The sequence below is a fragment of the Phalacrocorax carbo genome, chromosome 5 (assembly GCF_963921805.1).
Source record: "Phalacrocorax carbo chromosome 5, bPhaCar2.1, whole genome shotgun sequence".
NCBI classification, from domain to species: domain Eukaryota; kingdom Metazoa; phylum Chordata; class Aves; order Suliformes; family Phalacrocoracidae; genus Phalacrocorax; species Phalacrocorax carbo.
In genome coordinates this window covers 56,347,711-56,365,620 of record NC_087517.1, presented here as the reverse complement: position 1 = coordinate 56,365,620, position 17,910 = coordinate 56,347,711, and the positions used below count along the sequence as shown (strand labels likewise).

Sequence of the window (17,910 nt, the reverse complement as noted above, 5' to 3'; positions counted from 1 at the left end):
CAAAGGAAAATGCAAAGACACCATAAGTGACACACAGCTGTATATCCAAGGCATACCGGAGTTTTACCGATTAAACCTGTACTTTTACATCAGTGTTTACAATTGTAAAAGCTTTATATGTATAAAGTTTGAAAGAAGCTCTCTTAATTATCCTGTTTTAGCTCAACAAGCTTGCATCTCTCAGAGTAAAAGAGCCTTAACCGGCAGCACCTCTCAAGCTTTTAACTGTTCCCTGAATAAGATACACTCCATGAAAGACACAACGGCCGCCACCAGCCCAGGCAAGGCAAGTTCACCCGTTCTTCCCGTCTCTGGGAAGAAACGCCGAAAGCCTTTCTCTTGCAATACTTCCCAGCGCTGCATCCATAGCCACGAGCTATACACAATAAAACCCAACCATCCACCTTCAACTATGACCGGCGCTCAGCAATGCAACGCTCCACCTGCCACAAACCGCACTTTAAATACCAGGAAGGGGCGGGGGGGGGGACGACAACCAACATAAAAAACCAACAAAAACTGAAGAGCCGCCTGCGGGGAAACCTGTTGCCAGCCACCGAGAGAGCGCGGCAGGCGGGGGATCCCCGCAGCCCGCCGCGCCCGGCATTCAACTTTCTTCCCCGCCCTCCATCCCCCGAAACCGCACACCTCGTTGTCGCTTTCCCTCACGTTGATCGTTAATTAAAACGGCGAACGTGCCGGCCTGGGGGAGCGGGAGAGGAGAGGGGGACGGCCCGGCGTCCCCCCCGCCTGCGGCGTCCCCGCGGGCCGGGGCCGCGCCGCCAGGGCCCCCGCCGAGGGCGGCCGGAGGGCGGCGCGGGGCAGGGAGTACTCACTCGATGAAGTAGCTGGCGCCCTCCTCCGAGAAGCCCTCCTCCCATCCGCGGGGCAGGTCTGCAAGGGAGGGGAGAAAGAGAAAGAAAGGGGGGAAGGAGGGGTGAGAACTCGGCCCGCGGCCCCGAGCGCCCCACTGTCCCCCGCGGCGGGCAGCTGGGGGGAGGGGGGTGGGGGTGGTGGCAAAGAGCGGCTGTTAGCGGTGGGAAGGCAGGGCAGGGCGGGCTCCCCGCCGCCCCCCGGCACCCACCTGAGCGGATCATGTGGCCGGAGTTGACGGGCTCCCCGGTGCGAGGGTGCAGCCAAGTGGTGGTGCGGGTCAGGTCGCTGGGAGGGAGAAGCGGAAAACATGCACCTGTTAGCGATTGCGTGGGGCCGCCCGGCCGGGAGGAAGGGCAGCGGCGGGAGCGGGGCCATCCTCTACCCCCACACCCCTTCCCCCGGTGCCCTCGCCCGCCGGCGCCCCCTTACTCGATGAAGAAGACTCGCCCGTCCTTGCAGACGCCGTAGGACCAGTGCTCAGGTAGAGTGTCCCGCCCCACCGCCGCCGCCATGTTCGCCGTGCGCGCAGCCAGCCAGCCGGCCGGGGAGGGGGTGCGGGCGGGCGGGCGTTCGGCCGGCGCTCGGCGCCCAGCGCCCGGCTCTGCTCGGCAGCGCCACCGCGGGCGCCAGAGGCGCGGCGCCACACCTCCAGCCCCTCGGGAGGCAGGCGCCTGCCCCGGGCAAGCCGCGGAGAGCCCGCGGGGTGAAGCGGGGCCGGCAGCCGGAGGGGGCGCCGGCAGCCCGAGGCGCCGCCGGCCGGCTTTGTCCGCCACTACTCCGCGCCCGCCAAGTCCCGCGTGGGCTGGTGGCCTCGTCCCCTCACGCCCCGGGGAGGCGCAGCGGCCCCCCGCGGTCAGCCCCGGGCCGCGGGACGCCGCCTGGGAGGCGAGTAGCGTACGGCGCGGGCGATAGGGGTTCCGAGCTCGGAGGAGGGGGGTGCGCGCCCTTGCAGACGCGCCTCGCCCGGGCAAGAGGCCGGAGGAGTCTCCTGCTCCCGCCTCGGAGCCCTGGCTACCCTCCCGAGCGTGTCAAGAGGGACGCTAAGCACAGGTGTGACAGCACTTGATTTCCACCGTGTCCCGGGGTACGCTCTCACCAGCGGTGGGAGGTGAGGAGAGAAGGGCCGCAGGGACTTTGAACCTCGGGTGCAGGGGACGATCGTTGCAAGGTGGCAGAGAGGCAATTACGGTCAGTTGACAAAGTAGAGCTGTCACCAGTATCGCAAGGGACCTGTGCCAATCCCTATATTCATCAATGACCTAGAAAAGGAGGGAGTGGTAACATGAGAGAGCCTGCTAAGTGAATTCAAGTTATGCGTTACTTGCTCCCAGCTCAGACCTGTGACATTAAGATCTCTACTGGCATTGGCGTGTGGAGAAGCTACAGCTAAGAACGGAGCTAGGTGCTCCAGTCAAAGCGGCGGTCACCTGGGAGTATCGTTCAGGGACAGAGTGCGTGGGACAAGCAAAGGGTGCTGTGGCTGGGCTGCCCCGCAGCAGAGCCCTTGCGCTTCTTCCTCCGGTCCTCACTGCCAGCCAGCAGAGTGATGGTGGGTCCCGAGTGAGGAGTCCCAGCCTGTGCCTTGGCATAGTGGTAACTGCAGCAGGAGAGGGGACTGAGAAAGCCCAGGGGGGTCAGAGTGGGGAAATCTGCACAGTGTATGGCGGTAGAGCCAAGCATAGCTCTGTGGGGTTTCTGCTATTCTGATACTATGGCAAGAGAAGCATCAAAAAACCAAGAAATGGGATGTTTGCTACTTTGGGATAGGAGGAGAGTGTTAGTGTTAAATAGGGGAAAGACAGGCTGCAAAGAGGGGTGGGAAAGGGTAGATGGGCTTGACTAGGGGAAGGTGAGTAAAGAAAAACAAAACAATTGGGGGCATGGCTGTGAGAGGGAGAACCCATGCAGTAGGGAGAGGGGAGAGTGCTGCAGTACAGGGAAAATAATACATGTATGCTTTTTCTTTTTCTAAATAACCAAAAGGCATCATCAGAAGAAAGTCAGAGGCAAGAAGAGCAGCAGCAATGGGAAGAGAGGACTTTGCTCTTTTTTGCAGGAGTTTCAGACAACATGCAGGTATGGTGCATTAGGAAGGCATTGCTGGGGCTCCCTTTTTGGCCACTGCTGGAGAAGATGATACTATACTAGACCAAAAATGGTCATTACTGTGGGACACAATATAATCTAAATGTTGGAAAGTGGTTTGATTTCAGTTGCACATGAGAAAGCATAGGCTTCAGATAAAGAGTTTGGCATGGATTTTGTGAAAGTCTACCAGTCTTACACATGCAGAACTATTGCTAACTTCTGTAGCTTAATTTCTCTGACATTACACTATCAAAAATTCTTCCTCAACATTGTTATCTTCCAATAATTTACAGATTTTTAGTTTATCCACAATTAAAAAGCAGTAGAAGAGTGTGTTCTAGCTCTTTATTGTAGGTCAGAATTTTGATTAAAGCTTCTGTGCTGCTTCTTTTTGAAACCCCAACACTTTTGAGTCATTCTGGTAACGTTGTGATTAGAGGTGAATTATCACAGAACCTGCAATAAGGTCAGTTCTCATGCAATTACAAAGTAAATCAAATACAAGTTGCTTAGTGCAGTTGCATGTTTAGATCTGTGCAGAAGAGATAAGGCTCTTGCTCTGGAAAGATTCATTTACCTTGATGCTGTGAAGCAAGTCTTTCATGCTCTGTCAGAGTGCATGAGCTCATTGAAGTTAGCTTATAACTCCACTGCGCTTTGGCCACTAGACCACAGGACAAGATAGGCTTCTCCACTTACAGGGAATAGTAGTTTCACTGAATAAGCATTATTCCATTGTGGATTTTGGGTCCTAAAAGATCTGTACCAGGTCAAACTAAATGTCTGTTTGGCCTAGCATGCTTTCTCAGGTCTGAACCAGAGCAGGTGCCAGGAAAGAGTGTGAGAGCCAGACAATCATATGCAACTGCCCAGCTTCTTCCCTTCTTCCCCTAACTGTAGTATCTACACCTAGTGTTTGTCTCCAGAAACTGTGAACTCGGAAGGCTCTTGAGCAAGATGTTGTTTCCATGTGTAACTCCTAATGGATCTCTTCTGTGAATCTGCCCAGACTAGAGCCCACTTCTATCACCCAAAACAGCCTGTAGCAAAGTGTTCCTAATGCTCATCTTACCTGAACTCCATATGAAGAATCACCTCCTTTCATTTGTTTTGAACCCAGCTCCTATTTCATTGATTCTTCTCAATTCTTGCAATGAAAGAGACAGCTGTCATCTAGCGCAACCATCTGCAGGGTCAGCACTGAATTTTGACCAGGTAGCTCAGGCCTTTATCCAGGTAGGGATCTGAAAACTTCCAAGGATAAATTCCACAACACTTCTTAGCAACTTGTTCCCATGTTCTTGTGGTGACAATACTTTTATTACATCAAGTTAGAAGCTACCTGTTTCAATTTATCACCTTTGTCATAGGACCAAATCTTGAGCTGATGCATCACAGTCCCTGCCGCGCTAGCATATTATCACGTACACCTGTTAATTTCAGATAAATGCATTATTGAAAAAGCATGTTTTATTACAGTAACTTGCAGAGCTCTATTCTAAAACTAAGATCAAGATGAAAACTGACTCTAAATTCATAAAAGTGCACAAGCTGACTTGTGTTGGGCTCATCAGGAGGTAGGTTTGTGATTTAGAGCCCTCCAGGCATTAATAAGATTACCAGATTCTTTTTATTTCAGTCCCCCCTCCCTGCATACAGCTAGTGCTCAAGCTCTGGTTCCAGTCCTCCCTGGCTGATCTCAGCCACTTTTATCTTCTATTACATATCATTCATTGCTTTCTAGAGGCAGTGTCTGGAAGAAGCTATGTGGGGTTATATTAGGAGTTTCAGGCCACAGTATCAGGCATTCAGCTAAAGGAAGTGAAATATGCTATTCAATAAGATTAAAGGTCTAATAAAAGCTAGGAGATTCGAGGCTCCCTTTGTTGATAACTGGCTATTTCAAAGAGACGTGCTGCGGTCCCTGAATAGGGCGAGTTTGAACGCACATTTGGCAGCTTTATATGAACACATTACTAGTGTTGCTTGCTCTGTCTGTATCCCCTGGGAGCACTTTTCTGCATGACTTCGTTAAGTTTCTTCTGCCTTGGGAGAACAGTGATATATTTTAAAGTATTCCAAAATCTGTACCTACACTTCGCTATTTCCGGAATAAAATCAAACAACTGAATATGAACATCCTTTCTACCTTATTCCTTTCCTTTCTTTTCAGCCCTTGCCCTTACAACCCAGCTCCACCTTGTCAGTGCCAACATCCAAATCTTCTCATTTCGTTTTTTCCTATTTTTATTACATACACACCACCACCACCCCCTGCCCTGTTCAGGTGCACTTTTCTTCACTGCACTTTTTCAACCCTTCATATGCTATAATTTCTCAACAAAACATGGAGTAGGAATCTGGAAATAATACTGGAGATGCTGTATAAGAATCTCCGACCAAAATAAAGTATAATTTTCACCAGTCACGATTAGATCCAGTGTCTAGGAAGTTACAGACTCACAGCTGGATTTCAGGCTGCTCTGTACTCTAATGATCTGTTTCCTATTTTTCTGAAAATTGAATAAAATTGAATTTGATGGTCTTAGAGGTCAAAAGCTGCTGCTGGTTTTGGAAACTGAACTGAAGTGAGATACAATGCATAGAAAAGCCTGCTAGTTACAACTTTTTCATCATGGCCTGCACATCTTTTAAAGGACAAACACACCTATAAAAGGTGCAAGGCCAGACGGAGGCAAAGTGTTCGAGGAGCAATGAATCTGAAGTATTAAATCCTGGTTAACAAAGCTCATAAGCATAATTCCATATTTCCATAAAATGTGTAATATGCCTTCTAGCATGGTTTACCAGCTCTGTTCAGAACAGCTGGGAATTAAAAGCACAACAGGTTTCAGGTGAGACAGATTAACTTGCAAGACAATTTCAGAGCAGTTTGCCCAATTGTTTTTCTGATTATACTCAAATATAGGTTGTGCAACTGACTTTTCTTCAAGATTGCGCAGTGAGATTCCCATCTGGCAGCGGCAAGTGCTTTAGAGACCAGAAATCAAAACATTGATTCTTCTAGGTAGAAGACTACGTTAATCTGACAATAGGGGAAATATGAGAGAGAGCTTGAAGAAATTAGGCAAATCCACATTCCAGGAAAATTTCTGGTGCTGTTTCTGCAAAACTGCAACACTTTTCAGGTGATGGAGGAACTTCACTAAGGAATAGCTATGGTGTATTTGTTCAAATTAGGGAAAACAGCTTTCACTGTTGAACTCTCAAACAGCATGGGAAAAAGCCATCTCAAGAGAACAGTATTGATGATTGCAAAAATAGCACAATAAGAATAATAGATTCCTTTGTCCCGGAGTAACTCAAAGAGACATTCTGAAATCCCCAATTGCTGCGAGTCTGAACCCACAAAAATGGGAGACTTCAGACACTTAGGACACTTATGGGTAGCTTCTCTTCATAAGGAATTATAAAGAAAAAAGAGAATATATGTGGCTGATTGCCTAATGTCAGTATCTCAGTGCAGAATAAAAATATTAGAGACACCAACAGGACTCTTCAATTACCTGAAAAACAAAAGATGGCCATGCACAGCTAGAGCCAGTGTTACACTGTAGGATAAAGGAACACTATAAAGAAATAGATCAAACGTGCAGGAAGGTTGGGGGTTTGGTTTTTTAAGTCTGAGGTCCAAAAATTGTTTACAACAAGAAGAGAATAAATTAAAAATATTCAAGTCAGAGGAGGACCAAATACTACCGTACTGGGTAGGGAAAGCAAACAAGATAACAAAAAGTTCATTACTGTGTTCTTTTAGAATGAAAATATATTTGATTGTTTTTAATACATACCAATCGATTTTATTCCATGTTCATCCATTTCAGGGTAAGTAGAAATTGGCTTGATTTATGCCAAGATAAATTTGAAGATAGATACTACATAGAAATTCTCCCAAACGTAACTAGCAGTAAAACAGACTAAGTAGGAATGTCATGGTATTCCCTACACCAATTTTTAAAGGCTGGTCCAGACAAAACTTGTGTCAGGGAGATTCTAAATATACTTATTTTGTCTCAGGTCAGGAGCTATGAACAGATGATCTCACAAGATCCCTCTTAGCCTAGATTTCTATGAAAACAGAAGCTGATTCAAAATGTTAAGAATTTTAGAAATAGGCAAATACCAGAAATTGACATCACCTGATACCTACTAAAGAGCACCGTTATCAAGTGGTTTTCTAGCTCACAGAAAGAATACATGGCAACCATTTGAACAGATCTCTCTTATTTACAAGAAGAGAAAGGACAATCCCTGATGTAGTTAAGAAAGATAAGCAACTCGCACAATGCTACTACTGATGGCATGACTAAATACAGAGCACATGCTCATTTCTGATCTGGAATGTTTTCAGCTGAACCACATAATCCACAGAAGTCAGGAGAGCTAGACACAAGGAAGGGTGGCAAGAATCAAAAGATACATACTAAAGTTAGGCAAACCATCTGCGAGGTATCACCCATTTCCAGCCTAAAGTACTTTGCAGGACAGGATTAATACATATTGCTTGCAATGCCAAATAAACCTTGAATAGAACAGGAAAGGTATTGTCACCAATCTTTTTATTAGCATTGATGTTAAATGCAACATCTTTTGCATTTTATGCACAGGGCAATTTACACTGTGGGGAAAGTGATGGCAAATTTTAGACAAAGTAAGATTTTTAGAGCCTCTTTGCCTTGCAATAGATTGAGATGTTTCCCTAAATTTCCATGGGACTAATGTCAGGCAACAGAATTCTATGAGTACCAGCAGATAAATACAGCTCATAAAGTGAGAAGGGTTAAATAATGGTAAACCATTGTTGAGGGAATTCCAAATGCAGAAAAAGGAGTTATTCATTTTCCTGGACACCGGAAAGAATATAAACAAGTTCAAATTGTATCCACAGTTCCTTTGAGGAAGATGTGGAGCATGGCAGACATTGTATAGGATCAGTTTTCAGGCTCGCTGTATCACTATGCAGTATGATCTGACTGATGACTGCACACGTGGAGCAGGCAAGACTGTAACACTGCTGAGCAAGACAGATGGGAAAATGACATTGAGAAAGCAGCATTCTTGCTGCATAACAAATCCAGGCTACTTCTTCCAAAACATGCTGAACTCTCCTAGGAGTAAGAAAAATGGTAATTATCTTTAGTTAAAAGGTTTTTTTTTCCAAACCACTGTCAGTATTTAAAAGTGTGTTCATGCTGAAAGTTCCTTTTGTGGAATCCAGAAGATATCTTCAAAACAATTCTATTTTCCGTACAAATCTCCTTCATTTTTAAAGACATCCTAGTGACTTACCTTTTAGATGCTAATATCTGAATATATCTAATTACCTCTCTCACCTGAATATCCTATTGCCAAAAAGATCTGTATTTCAGGAATCGAGTTAAGCCTGTCCCCTGAAATGCACAAAAATGCATGTAAAAGCAAAAATGAATTAATACATTTCCTAATGACTACATCAAGTCATAATTTTCTGGCACACAAGCTTTTATGATTACTACATTTAACACAGAGAAAATGAAAAGGAGATAGGACTCTCTTGCATTTCACAAAGTCCCAGTAATTCACATACCTGACACATAGAATCCTTGTATTAAGATTTATTTGGTAATCAATAATTAAACTAAATAACAAATAGTCATAGTTTTATCATGACACATCATTCTAAACAGAAGTGGCAACAGTTAAATGGCTGCACAGCATTCAAGTTACGTGTATAAGGGAGAAATAGAAAAGAACAACTATGTGCCAAAGTCACTTACAGGATCATTTCCAAAATTAACTAAGATTTTTATAATGAACAGTTGGGGGTCTTTTTCTTACTTTTTTGGCAAATGATACTGTAGGCCTGGCAGCACTGAGAAACTCTCAGTTCTTCAATATTTATGTACCTGTGACTATCAATATTTGGGGTTTTTTTTAAAGCAGACAGTTGAAGTCAGTTCTATGTTTATAAACACAAATAGGCGCACTGTCATCCCGTAGCCATGGGCACCTGAGTATGAAGAAGAGATCCTTTTGTAAGAAACGGGACAAATGGAAAGGTGGACATCTCTGACCTTTAAGACTAAAAGCTTTAAAATTTGAAATCAAACTGTTGAATTTTCTAAGGTCTCCTCACCTATTGTGCACTTTACTTCTTTCCCCAACATGAGATACCTCACTTCTGTATTCCCATCAAAGCTTTTTTCCCCAGCTTTGAGTCCGCTACCCTGTATAATAGCCCGTGACTGGTATTAGCCTTTTCCAGCACCTCTGGCAACTGTCGTTACCATATATGCCTTTTTTTTTAGCAACTACATACTGCACTCAGGGCAAGAAGAATGTCACATATTCCCAGTAATCTTCACTAAGACATTTTTTCTAAAGAAATTAAAGACCCCTGAATTCACTATTCAGGTTCCTCCTGAAGTTTGTTCGTCATTTGCTTTGCAAGACCCAGAACTACACCTTGGAGTCCCCTTAATAACAATCCCCATGCAAAACTCTGGACAAGATTCAATTTTAGTGTCTTCTGCCCTGTCTTTCCAGAGGTGTTATTTCCTCATCAGGCTTAGAACTCATGGAGGTCTCAGCCCTCTTCCTAAATAAGCTTTTGCTAGACAGAGCAATCTCTTCCCACTGTGGTCTTCCAGTTGCTCTTTCAAAGACTCCTTTACAGGACAATCTAAGATTTTGGTTGCCTGCTTGTCTCCAGAAGAGGATAACTGAGAGTTAACCAGGTATGTTGATTTTTCTGGTAACATGAGGTGTACACACCTCACTGCAGGTTTTCCAATATCCTACTTCTTTCCTGTTTCTTCCTGCTTTCTGTTACAACCCTAGCAAGTGTGCCTTCTTGTCAGTCCTCCACATTTGTTTTTGCCTCTTCCTATGCTGAACTAAGGTAATTCTGTGGTTTTCCAGTCTCCTGCTACACATCTGTATCCCCTCCACTACTGGCTTTGATGGTTTGCAACGGCAATCAGTCAGGTTCTAAAGACAATGTGATAAAGCATCTGTGTGTGAGCATGACACAGCCAGTAGCTATAGTAACAGAAAAGCATATTTTAAACAAAAACAACAGCAAAAAAAAATCTGAGAGATACCTCTCATCTTTTCCTCTAACCCCAAATATTTCAGGGTTCTGTAAATATCCTCCTGCATATGTTCACCTAATTGTATCTCCCCCTTACCTAAAACAGGGTGAGATAGAAATAAAACTTTCTTTTGCCTGGTTTAAGGAGGAAAATAAATCAGTAATCACACACAACAAAACTAGAAAGAAAAGGTCATCTCTTTCCCGGAAAAAAGAAAAAACAAATCTGTAAGTTGCAAATCCAGGATATGCAAAATTTTCACTATCCCAGTTCTGCCTTAATTTCTGATATAGGTTCAGCCGCAGGATCCTTGTGGGCTGTGAAATTAATTTCCACTGTTCTTTTTTTATTGTCTTGTTCTCTTGGTAATCTTCCCATCCTGCAATAAACCATCAGCATGACTAATGCCTCTCAGTCTGCAAGTCAGTTCAATCTCAGATGTAACAGGGCTGATTAAGTTACTCTTATTACTCAAAAAGATGGATGGGATGCAGATGTGTGACTATTAATTCTGGGTTACAAACTGGTCTTCAGGGCAACACCGCCCAAAGGCTTCACCCAGGACTGAGGCTGGCATCATTGCCTGGCTGCACAGTCCTCCACCTGCAATCCCCAAAGCCCAGCCATGCGGGTGGATTCACAAGGCTATGGTGCCGGGCACGGGAGCCAGCCCTGGGGATGAGAATTACAGCTGAGCCTCCCTGCCTCGCTGAGTGCACGCACAACCGACTCCTGTAATTAATGCAGCTCCCCACCTCAGGCTGCTTTGTGGGAACTACCAGGGTGCAGATCCCCAGGGAGTCCCGGGAGCAGTTTGGGAGGTTAGCAAGGGTTTGAGAGAGGACATTTTCCCCAGTGCAGGGCTGTGCTGTCTAAAGACATCTCTTCAGATCCTGAAGCAGTAAGGCCGTGCCCTGATGCTTGTGACGCAGCTCACTGTTGCACAAACCTGGAGAGCAATTTCTAATAATTCAAAATAGCATAGATAACTTCTAAAACAAAAGGAAGAGCCTTCTGGAAGTTCTTGAGAAGAGCTCTTGAATCTGACTGGACTGAGTCAAGGTATTAAAGAAAGGATGCTTTTTTAACCCTCGTATATTCTTCATTCCTCTGGAGCCTGGGTAGGTGGACTTCCACAGAAAAGACTGAAATAGGCTCAGTGCCTCAGCTTACTTTACCACTAAAAAGGTCAGCAGGGTGCAAAACATTGTTCAGTAATTTAATGCATTTACACATGTGCCACACCTTCTCATTCCCGCTTTTTAAAATATGCATGTTGAAATAAACAATGCAGGCTCAATTCGTACAAAAAAGACATCTTGTAAACGTCATTATTTAATCTAAAAGAAATGAAACCTTCTTCATTTACTGCAGTATTACATATCAAAAAATTGTTCTTTTTTATTTGGCACTCCCTTTCATGAGGGAGTGGGACTATTCCATATATCTTTTAAATATATACAAATTTGTTACTATTCACAATGAAATCTACCTGAAATAGATGCCCTTTTAATCAGTGAAGTAAGTAACCATGCAATGAAGGAGAAACAATTATGTATTTCAGCAAGTTATACCCTGATATTTATCAGACTGGAATATTGTTCCTGTTTCAGTTTTATACATTGACATCTCTCCATTGTTATTGATTAGTGGTTAAAACTCTCTAAGGTTGTTATAAAACACTGTTATAAATAACTTCTATTATGTAAGTACCTAATGGATGTGATATCTACAAATGATGAATTATATCCCACTTCTTAATTAAAGTCCACTGAAATCTGATTTAAATAGTGGCTCAGCAGATTAAATACAAAAAAAGAACAAAAGCAAGGCAGTTTGCAAAATTATAAATTTATGGGTTTTTTCTCAGCACTGTATAGTTTTTCCACAGACTGTTTTGTAAAGTATCATCTTTCTCAATGTCTTACGAGATCACTGTAATCTGGATTTACATATTGATTAATTCGGTTTCAATGTCAATCATAACATGAAAAATTAATAAAAACCAACTCTAATTGTTCTTCAGAGATTTAGCAATAATTACTCCCTCAGTCAAGATGTCTTTTGCATGTTCTGTTTTTCAGGTATAACAATTGTACGTTTCTTTTGGGCACTGCATACTTCTCAAATCAGTATTTCATTCACTGCAATGTTGATGGCTGCCTTAACAATGTATCACATAGGGGTTACATTTGATAAAATTGGAACTGTATTCTGTCAACAATAATTATGTGGGTGTTTTGCTCGTTTCCTGCTACAGCTGTCCCATGGCAACAGCGTAAAAGCGGTATTCAGTTTTTTAAAATACATTAATGGCTCCTTAGATGGCACGTTTCTGGCTCAGGTTTGGCAAAGGCATGGTGAAAACAAACACCATTTTGAGAAACTATCACAACTACTCCTGTTGTATGCAAATCTATAGGGAATGTGCTAATTCCTGAGTGGAGGGTGCAGCCTTGCTGTAGTAGTAGTAGTGTTGGCCTGAGGCATTTCCAGAGATTGATAACAAATTCGAATTTTTTACTTCAGGCCATTCCCTCCCCTTTCTGGTGAATTTGCCAAGAAATGCCTCAACTGAAGGTTATTCCAATTAACCCTACTTGTGGGGTTGTTGCTGCTAAAGCAAATCAGATAAAATCACTCTAAAAATTCCACTTTTTATCAGCGTTATGTCCTTCTGGAGTGTCAAAAAACCAGCTGATTATATTGATGACGATATTGTCTTATAAACTCTGGAAAAAAATCAGTTTGGTACATGGGAAATCAGCTTTGCAATTTCCAGGTGTAGCTGTTTTGAGAATATTTACTTTTGTAAGATGATTTTGTTGCTTGTGAATAAACAGGTATTATAAATACAGTTCATAAAGCAGTTACAAGATGTGTTAGGATACTGCAGGCTTTTGCCCTCAGCTCTGTGATTCTGATGTAATAAGACCTCATGACAGGATCAAGTGCACCTACAACTCCAGCCGTTCAAATATTAGCTTCACTGAGAAAATCAGCAAAAATGATACCATTATGGCTAATTTTTTCTTAATAGCACCACCCCAACTAAACTTGTTTCACTTAAGCTGGTGCTAATGTTATGAGAAACATCTGGAAATGAACAAAGTGGATCAATTCAGGCTGGATTTTTAGAAGAAACCATTTAATAACACACCATATGTCCCTGGAAGCATCCTTCTTTTTGGTTTTTAACATTCTAGAGGGATTTTAAGAACAAAGAATAGCACTAGCCAAGTGTAAGATAACTATATATATATATGTAAGATATGTATTTAAGATATGTCCGTGATAGACTTCAGTGCACAAGCGTTTTGCACTAGGGGAAAGAAAGACAACTCAAAGTAAGGCAACATGCAATGACAAGCTGTATATTGGTATAGTGACAAAGGCCCATGTGCCTGGAACGTTGAGAGTGAATCTCATGCTAGCCACATATCCATTCTCTTTTGTATCGTCACATGGAAGTAAAGGAAATCGTGAGTGTTTGCTGTCGGCATCTGATTAACCACTGAATTCTAACCACAGTTTTGGAACAAATAACAATTTTATCTGATGCCAACCATTGTCCGTAGCAGTGAAACAGCACAGTTTCCATTAGAGGAGGATGAATTTTAATTCTGATAAGAGGTGGGGATGAAACGTTAACTTAAGCCAAATGAATATTCATATACGAAAGTGAAAATAGGTGTCAAGGACTTGCTGCACTTAAGTCCTTGGTTACATGAAAACTGTACACCGTTCAACAAAACAACACGGTTTCTAATGATTACTTTCCCCATATAATTTATTCATCTATTCCAGAGCAGCGTTTCGGGGCTTAATGAGTATTTGTAAAGCTCTGGCCAAAATGCACTCTCTAAATGCAAAACATTATACCATTTACAATGAATGAAGTAGTGTAGATTACTGGTTCAAGAAAGCCACTAAAGCTCATCAGCATGTGCATTTGAAGGGTGTATTACTTCATCAGCTAGGAAAGCCCCATCCTATCCAGTTGAAAGGCTAAGTGTACTTCCTTCCCACTGAATCCACTCTGAAGTGCAGAGAGAAAGGAAAAGTCATGTAACTTTGTCTCGTCTCTTATTTTCCCCATACAGGGCAATCCTGTATCACATCTCAAAAGTACTTTTCAGAGGATAAATAAACAACGTTCAGTAGCAATAGCACTCCCTTTGCAAATGGCTTTTCTTCATTTCTAAAAAAATTATAGCTGTCTTTCTGACATGGTCCAAATCTCTATGTCCTGTGAGTTCAAGCACTTCTATCACTATCCCTAACATCAAGCAGAGTGTGCTGGAACACCGAGAGAGTCAAGCTTTTTCAGCCCATCTCTACCACCTTGGCGCCCTGTTGAACTCAGTTGGTGTTCCTTGCATGGCCATATTTCTCCTTGGAAGATCATCTTTCCAAAATATAGATTTCTGAAAGTGTACCATATACAAAGGACTTCTATCTGCAGAAGATGCAAACAAGATGATCTCATGTTTCCACGTGCTAGCTGCTTGATGATGTGATTCTCTTGCCCATTGTTGCAATACCATTGCATCTATTAAAGATGCTGTACGGCTTTTTAACTAGTTAAATGTCCATTTGAAACAATGTGATTTCCAAAATGGTAATTTTCTTAAACACTACATTTTTTCATGCTTTGTACACTGTGATAGTTGCATTATCGGTAATGATAAAAACTGATGTATCACTAGTGATGGTGAAGAATAGTTCCAGTAATTTTAGAGGAAATCCAGGACTTTGTAAGACCAGGTTTTAGTATGAAAGAGAAACATCAGGCACAATAAAGATTGTGGAATTAAGCAGTCCTTCTTCCTATGTTCACTAGCTGTTGCCCAAACACCTTATTTCTACATCTTGCTGTGCGTGATAAATGAGAAGTCAGGAAAGGCAAAACCTTGGCTTTTAACGTCTCGCACCCTACTGCCCATTAGTTCATCTCTCCCACACCTGTAAATGGTGGCTATTTCTACAGTGGCTCTTAACGTTCCTCATACATGGCTTCTACTGGGAATATCTTGGGACACAAGAGAGGGTACAGTTTCTGTTATATGCATCAATGCCGATGTACCAACAAAAAATAAAGCTGTCAGTTGTTCATGGCAGCCTCATGGGCAAAGGATACAAATGATTGTTATGTTCTTTTTATTAAATAGCCAACTATGAAGTTAAATGTCATTTTTCCTCATTAGCCAGGCACAGTAACTAGTATGATTAAAATATAATCTAATAACCAGTCAGTGTCGAGACTGCATTCTGATGGGAAGGAAAAAATAAAAATAAAAAATACTGCTGAGGAGAAACATGACTGGAATTCAATATTATACCAATTTCCCTAGCAGTACTGTGTGTGCAGATAATATTTATAGAAACTAGCATCTAGCAGAAAGAGGCGTGAAGTTAAAATGTGTTGTAGCCTAAGATTACATTTTATTAATTCCTGTTTGCAAGAAGGTCATGTCTGATGATTTCTTCTTAGAGTTACTGGTTTTTGCAATTGGACCATTCAAGATTTTGATTCTTGTTCTGCTTGTGAAGTTACTCAGAGTCTTGCAAATGCAAGCGCCAATTCCCCAATCTTCCAGTGTTCTTTTTGAGTTTTTGCCCCAGTGGGGCTCTCTTTTTCTCAAGGGGAAACAGCTGCACAACCAGCATCAGGAATTGTAATTAATTTTGCATCAGTCCAGAATAAAAGCCATACATCCCGGTAACCAGTATACCCCAGCATTCCCTTTTTACCTGGGTTAAATTACTGCAACAGCCCAATACTGTTCTCAATTGCATCATTGCTGCTTTACCACAGCTGTGCCAAATGTAAAATTCCTTGTCAATACTCAATGTTGAATCACACTGTAAATGCATATTAAAGCATGTATGACATTTTACAGAAAATCACGTATTCAGAGTATTGTAGACGAGTGAGATGTGAATTAAAAAATAATCACCACTGTCACTTTAATTCCTTGGGGGTGGGAACGTTCTGACCACTGTCGACAAAGTGTATTAAAATCTCATCTTTTAAAATATTTTGGAAGCATGCAAAAACTCTATGGAGAACACCAGAGTGGTTTGATGGATAGGCAGAGACACAAAGACATGCAACCAATTTTTCTGCTCAAATAAAAGCCGATGGTTTGTCATGAATCTGTTTAGAATATGTCTGTGTCTAATATTACTAGTAGCAGTAGCACATAACATGCAGCACATTCCACCCTTCTAAGTAATATTAGTAAGTCTCAAACCGTTCTAAGTAATATTATTTAATCACATGACTGACCTGAGTTCACAGAGGGATCGAGCTGGAGTTAGCCAATTAAACACAAGTAGTCAGTGCTGGGGAAAAAAAAAGCTCAAGTTTGCCTGAAGTTCTTTTCACCCTGACTTAAACAAGTCAATGTGTAGTTTGTCATCTCATCTGCTGTATAGCCAGCATGATTGGTCTTTCTACATTTACTGTTAGGACAACCAAAGTTACATCCAGCCCTGCAGACGCTGAAGTGCATGCTTAACATAGCCTTTGAAGTCAATGAGGGTGTTCACGCAGGTAACACAAGGTATGCATGCAGACGCCTATAGCATCAGGGTCTCACAGTCTTAATTGCCTCTCAACATATAAAAGAACTCTATGGTTTATTTCCGTTCCCCTACAAGAAAACTGGTACTATGCATCTTCCAAAATATTTGGCCATGGCTGGCAGAGGTATGAGGTGCATGGGGGAGGAATTTTGGAACTTCACACCTAGTTTGCATACCTAAAGATTACTCAGTTAAATTCCTCTGTGTATTTTGGGCACCCCTAGCACTTATGGTGATTGAAAGCATCTTGCGGTACCAGCACGTGCTGTGGTTCTGTGTCCAGGGTTCATTCTTGTGGGTGCTTTCAAATTCAGACACAAGCTGAGCTGTCCCTAGTGATCAATGCAATATATGTTGGCACAACAAGTGCAAATATTTATATTCACATCTCACAAGGGGCGCCTCATGACCTGAGAGCCCAGAGCAGGTATGTAGTGAAAAGCGAGGAAAGTGCTTTGAGAGAAGAGGGAGCAGAACAAGAAATGCAGCTCCTCCCTAACACAAGGGGGATTCAGGCAGATATTTAACATTCTTTGAATTTTGCTAGTTTTACATATCCTGAATTTGTTCTCCAATTTGAAAATCCTCTTGTTCTGACGTTTGCCTGAGCAGGAATGTCATTCCTAGCACCTGCTTTTGAGCTCCTGCAGGAAAGTCTCTCAGTGAAAGTAGCTGTCATCTACAGAGGCAGCAAATCAATACCAGAAAGCTGTTGTTGATCAACTTCCTGCTTTCCCACTCCCTGAAGCAATGAGCTCTGAAAGGCTTCTTCAAGGAACAAGAAAAATCAGATATATACCAAAGGTCACAGTCAATGTTTTACAGAAAATTTTAAGCTTGAGCAGCTACTAAGGCTTTGTTCACACAAAGAAATATCAATGTAACTAAACTCGCTTAGCAACTTGTTTGGTGAAGTGCTATTCCCCTCCTGTGGGGTCATGTCAGATTATTTAAGACAGTCTAAAAAACCAGATGTGTTGTTTTTACCAAGAGCAAAGGCACACGACTGAGGAGGATGGGGTTATGACAGCAATGCAGTCTACAGCTGAGGCAAGCTAAGGACACATTTACAGCTTGTTACCGGTCCCATTTGATCCATGCGCCCATGCCAGCAGCATAGCAATGGGGAAAACATCTGGGGGGCTAAACAGCATCTCCACTTTACCTGCAAGTGAAAAAAATGGCTGCTCTTTCCCCAGGCCCCTTGTGTGGCATTTCTCAGTCCTTGCAGGTGACCTGAGGCACTCAAACATTTATTTCT

General features: G+C 42.7%; 1 protein-coding gene and 1 long non-coding RNA gene across 3 annotated transcripts in view; one reads left to right on the top strand and one right to left on the bottom strand.

Moving 5' to 3' along the window:
• Positions 1-1,686, bottom strand: part of PLEKHA7 (pleckstrin homology domain containing A7) — a 171,783-nt gene extending 170,097 nt beyond the window's left edge. Inside the window, exons 1-3 of the mRNA XM_064452616.1 lie at positions 1,306-1,686; positions 1,085-1,161; positions 837-894 (exon numbers count right to left, since the gene is read on the bottom strand). Coding sequence (XP_064308686.1) covers positions 837-894; positions 1,085-1,161; positions 1,306-1,388 — 218 coding nt within the window. The 5' untranslated portion in view covers positions 1,389-1,686. The remainder of the gene's footprint in view (positions 1-836; positions 895-1,084; positions 1,162-1,305) is intronic.
• On the top strand, positions 660-16,189 carry LOC135313493 (uncharacterized). 2 transcript variants are annotated; one of them, XR_010373129.1, is made up of 3 exons: positions 660-892; positions 2,860-2,952; positions 14,162-16,189. It is a non-coding gene; the product is annotated as an uncharacterized LOC135313493 (long non-coding RNA). The 2 variants fall into 2 exon arrangements; XR_010373128.1 differs by lacking the exon at positions 660-892 and adding an exon at positions 1,151-1,357.
• The last annotated feature ends 1,721 nt before the right edge of the window (positions 16,190-17,910 follow it).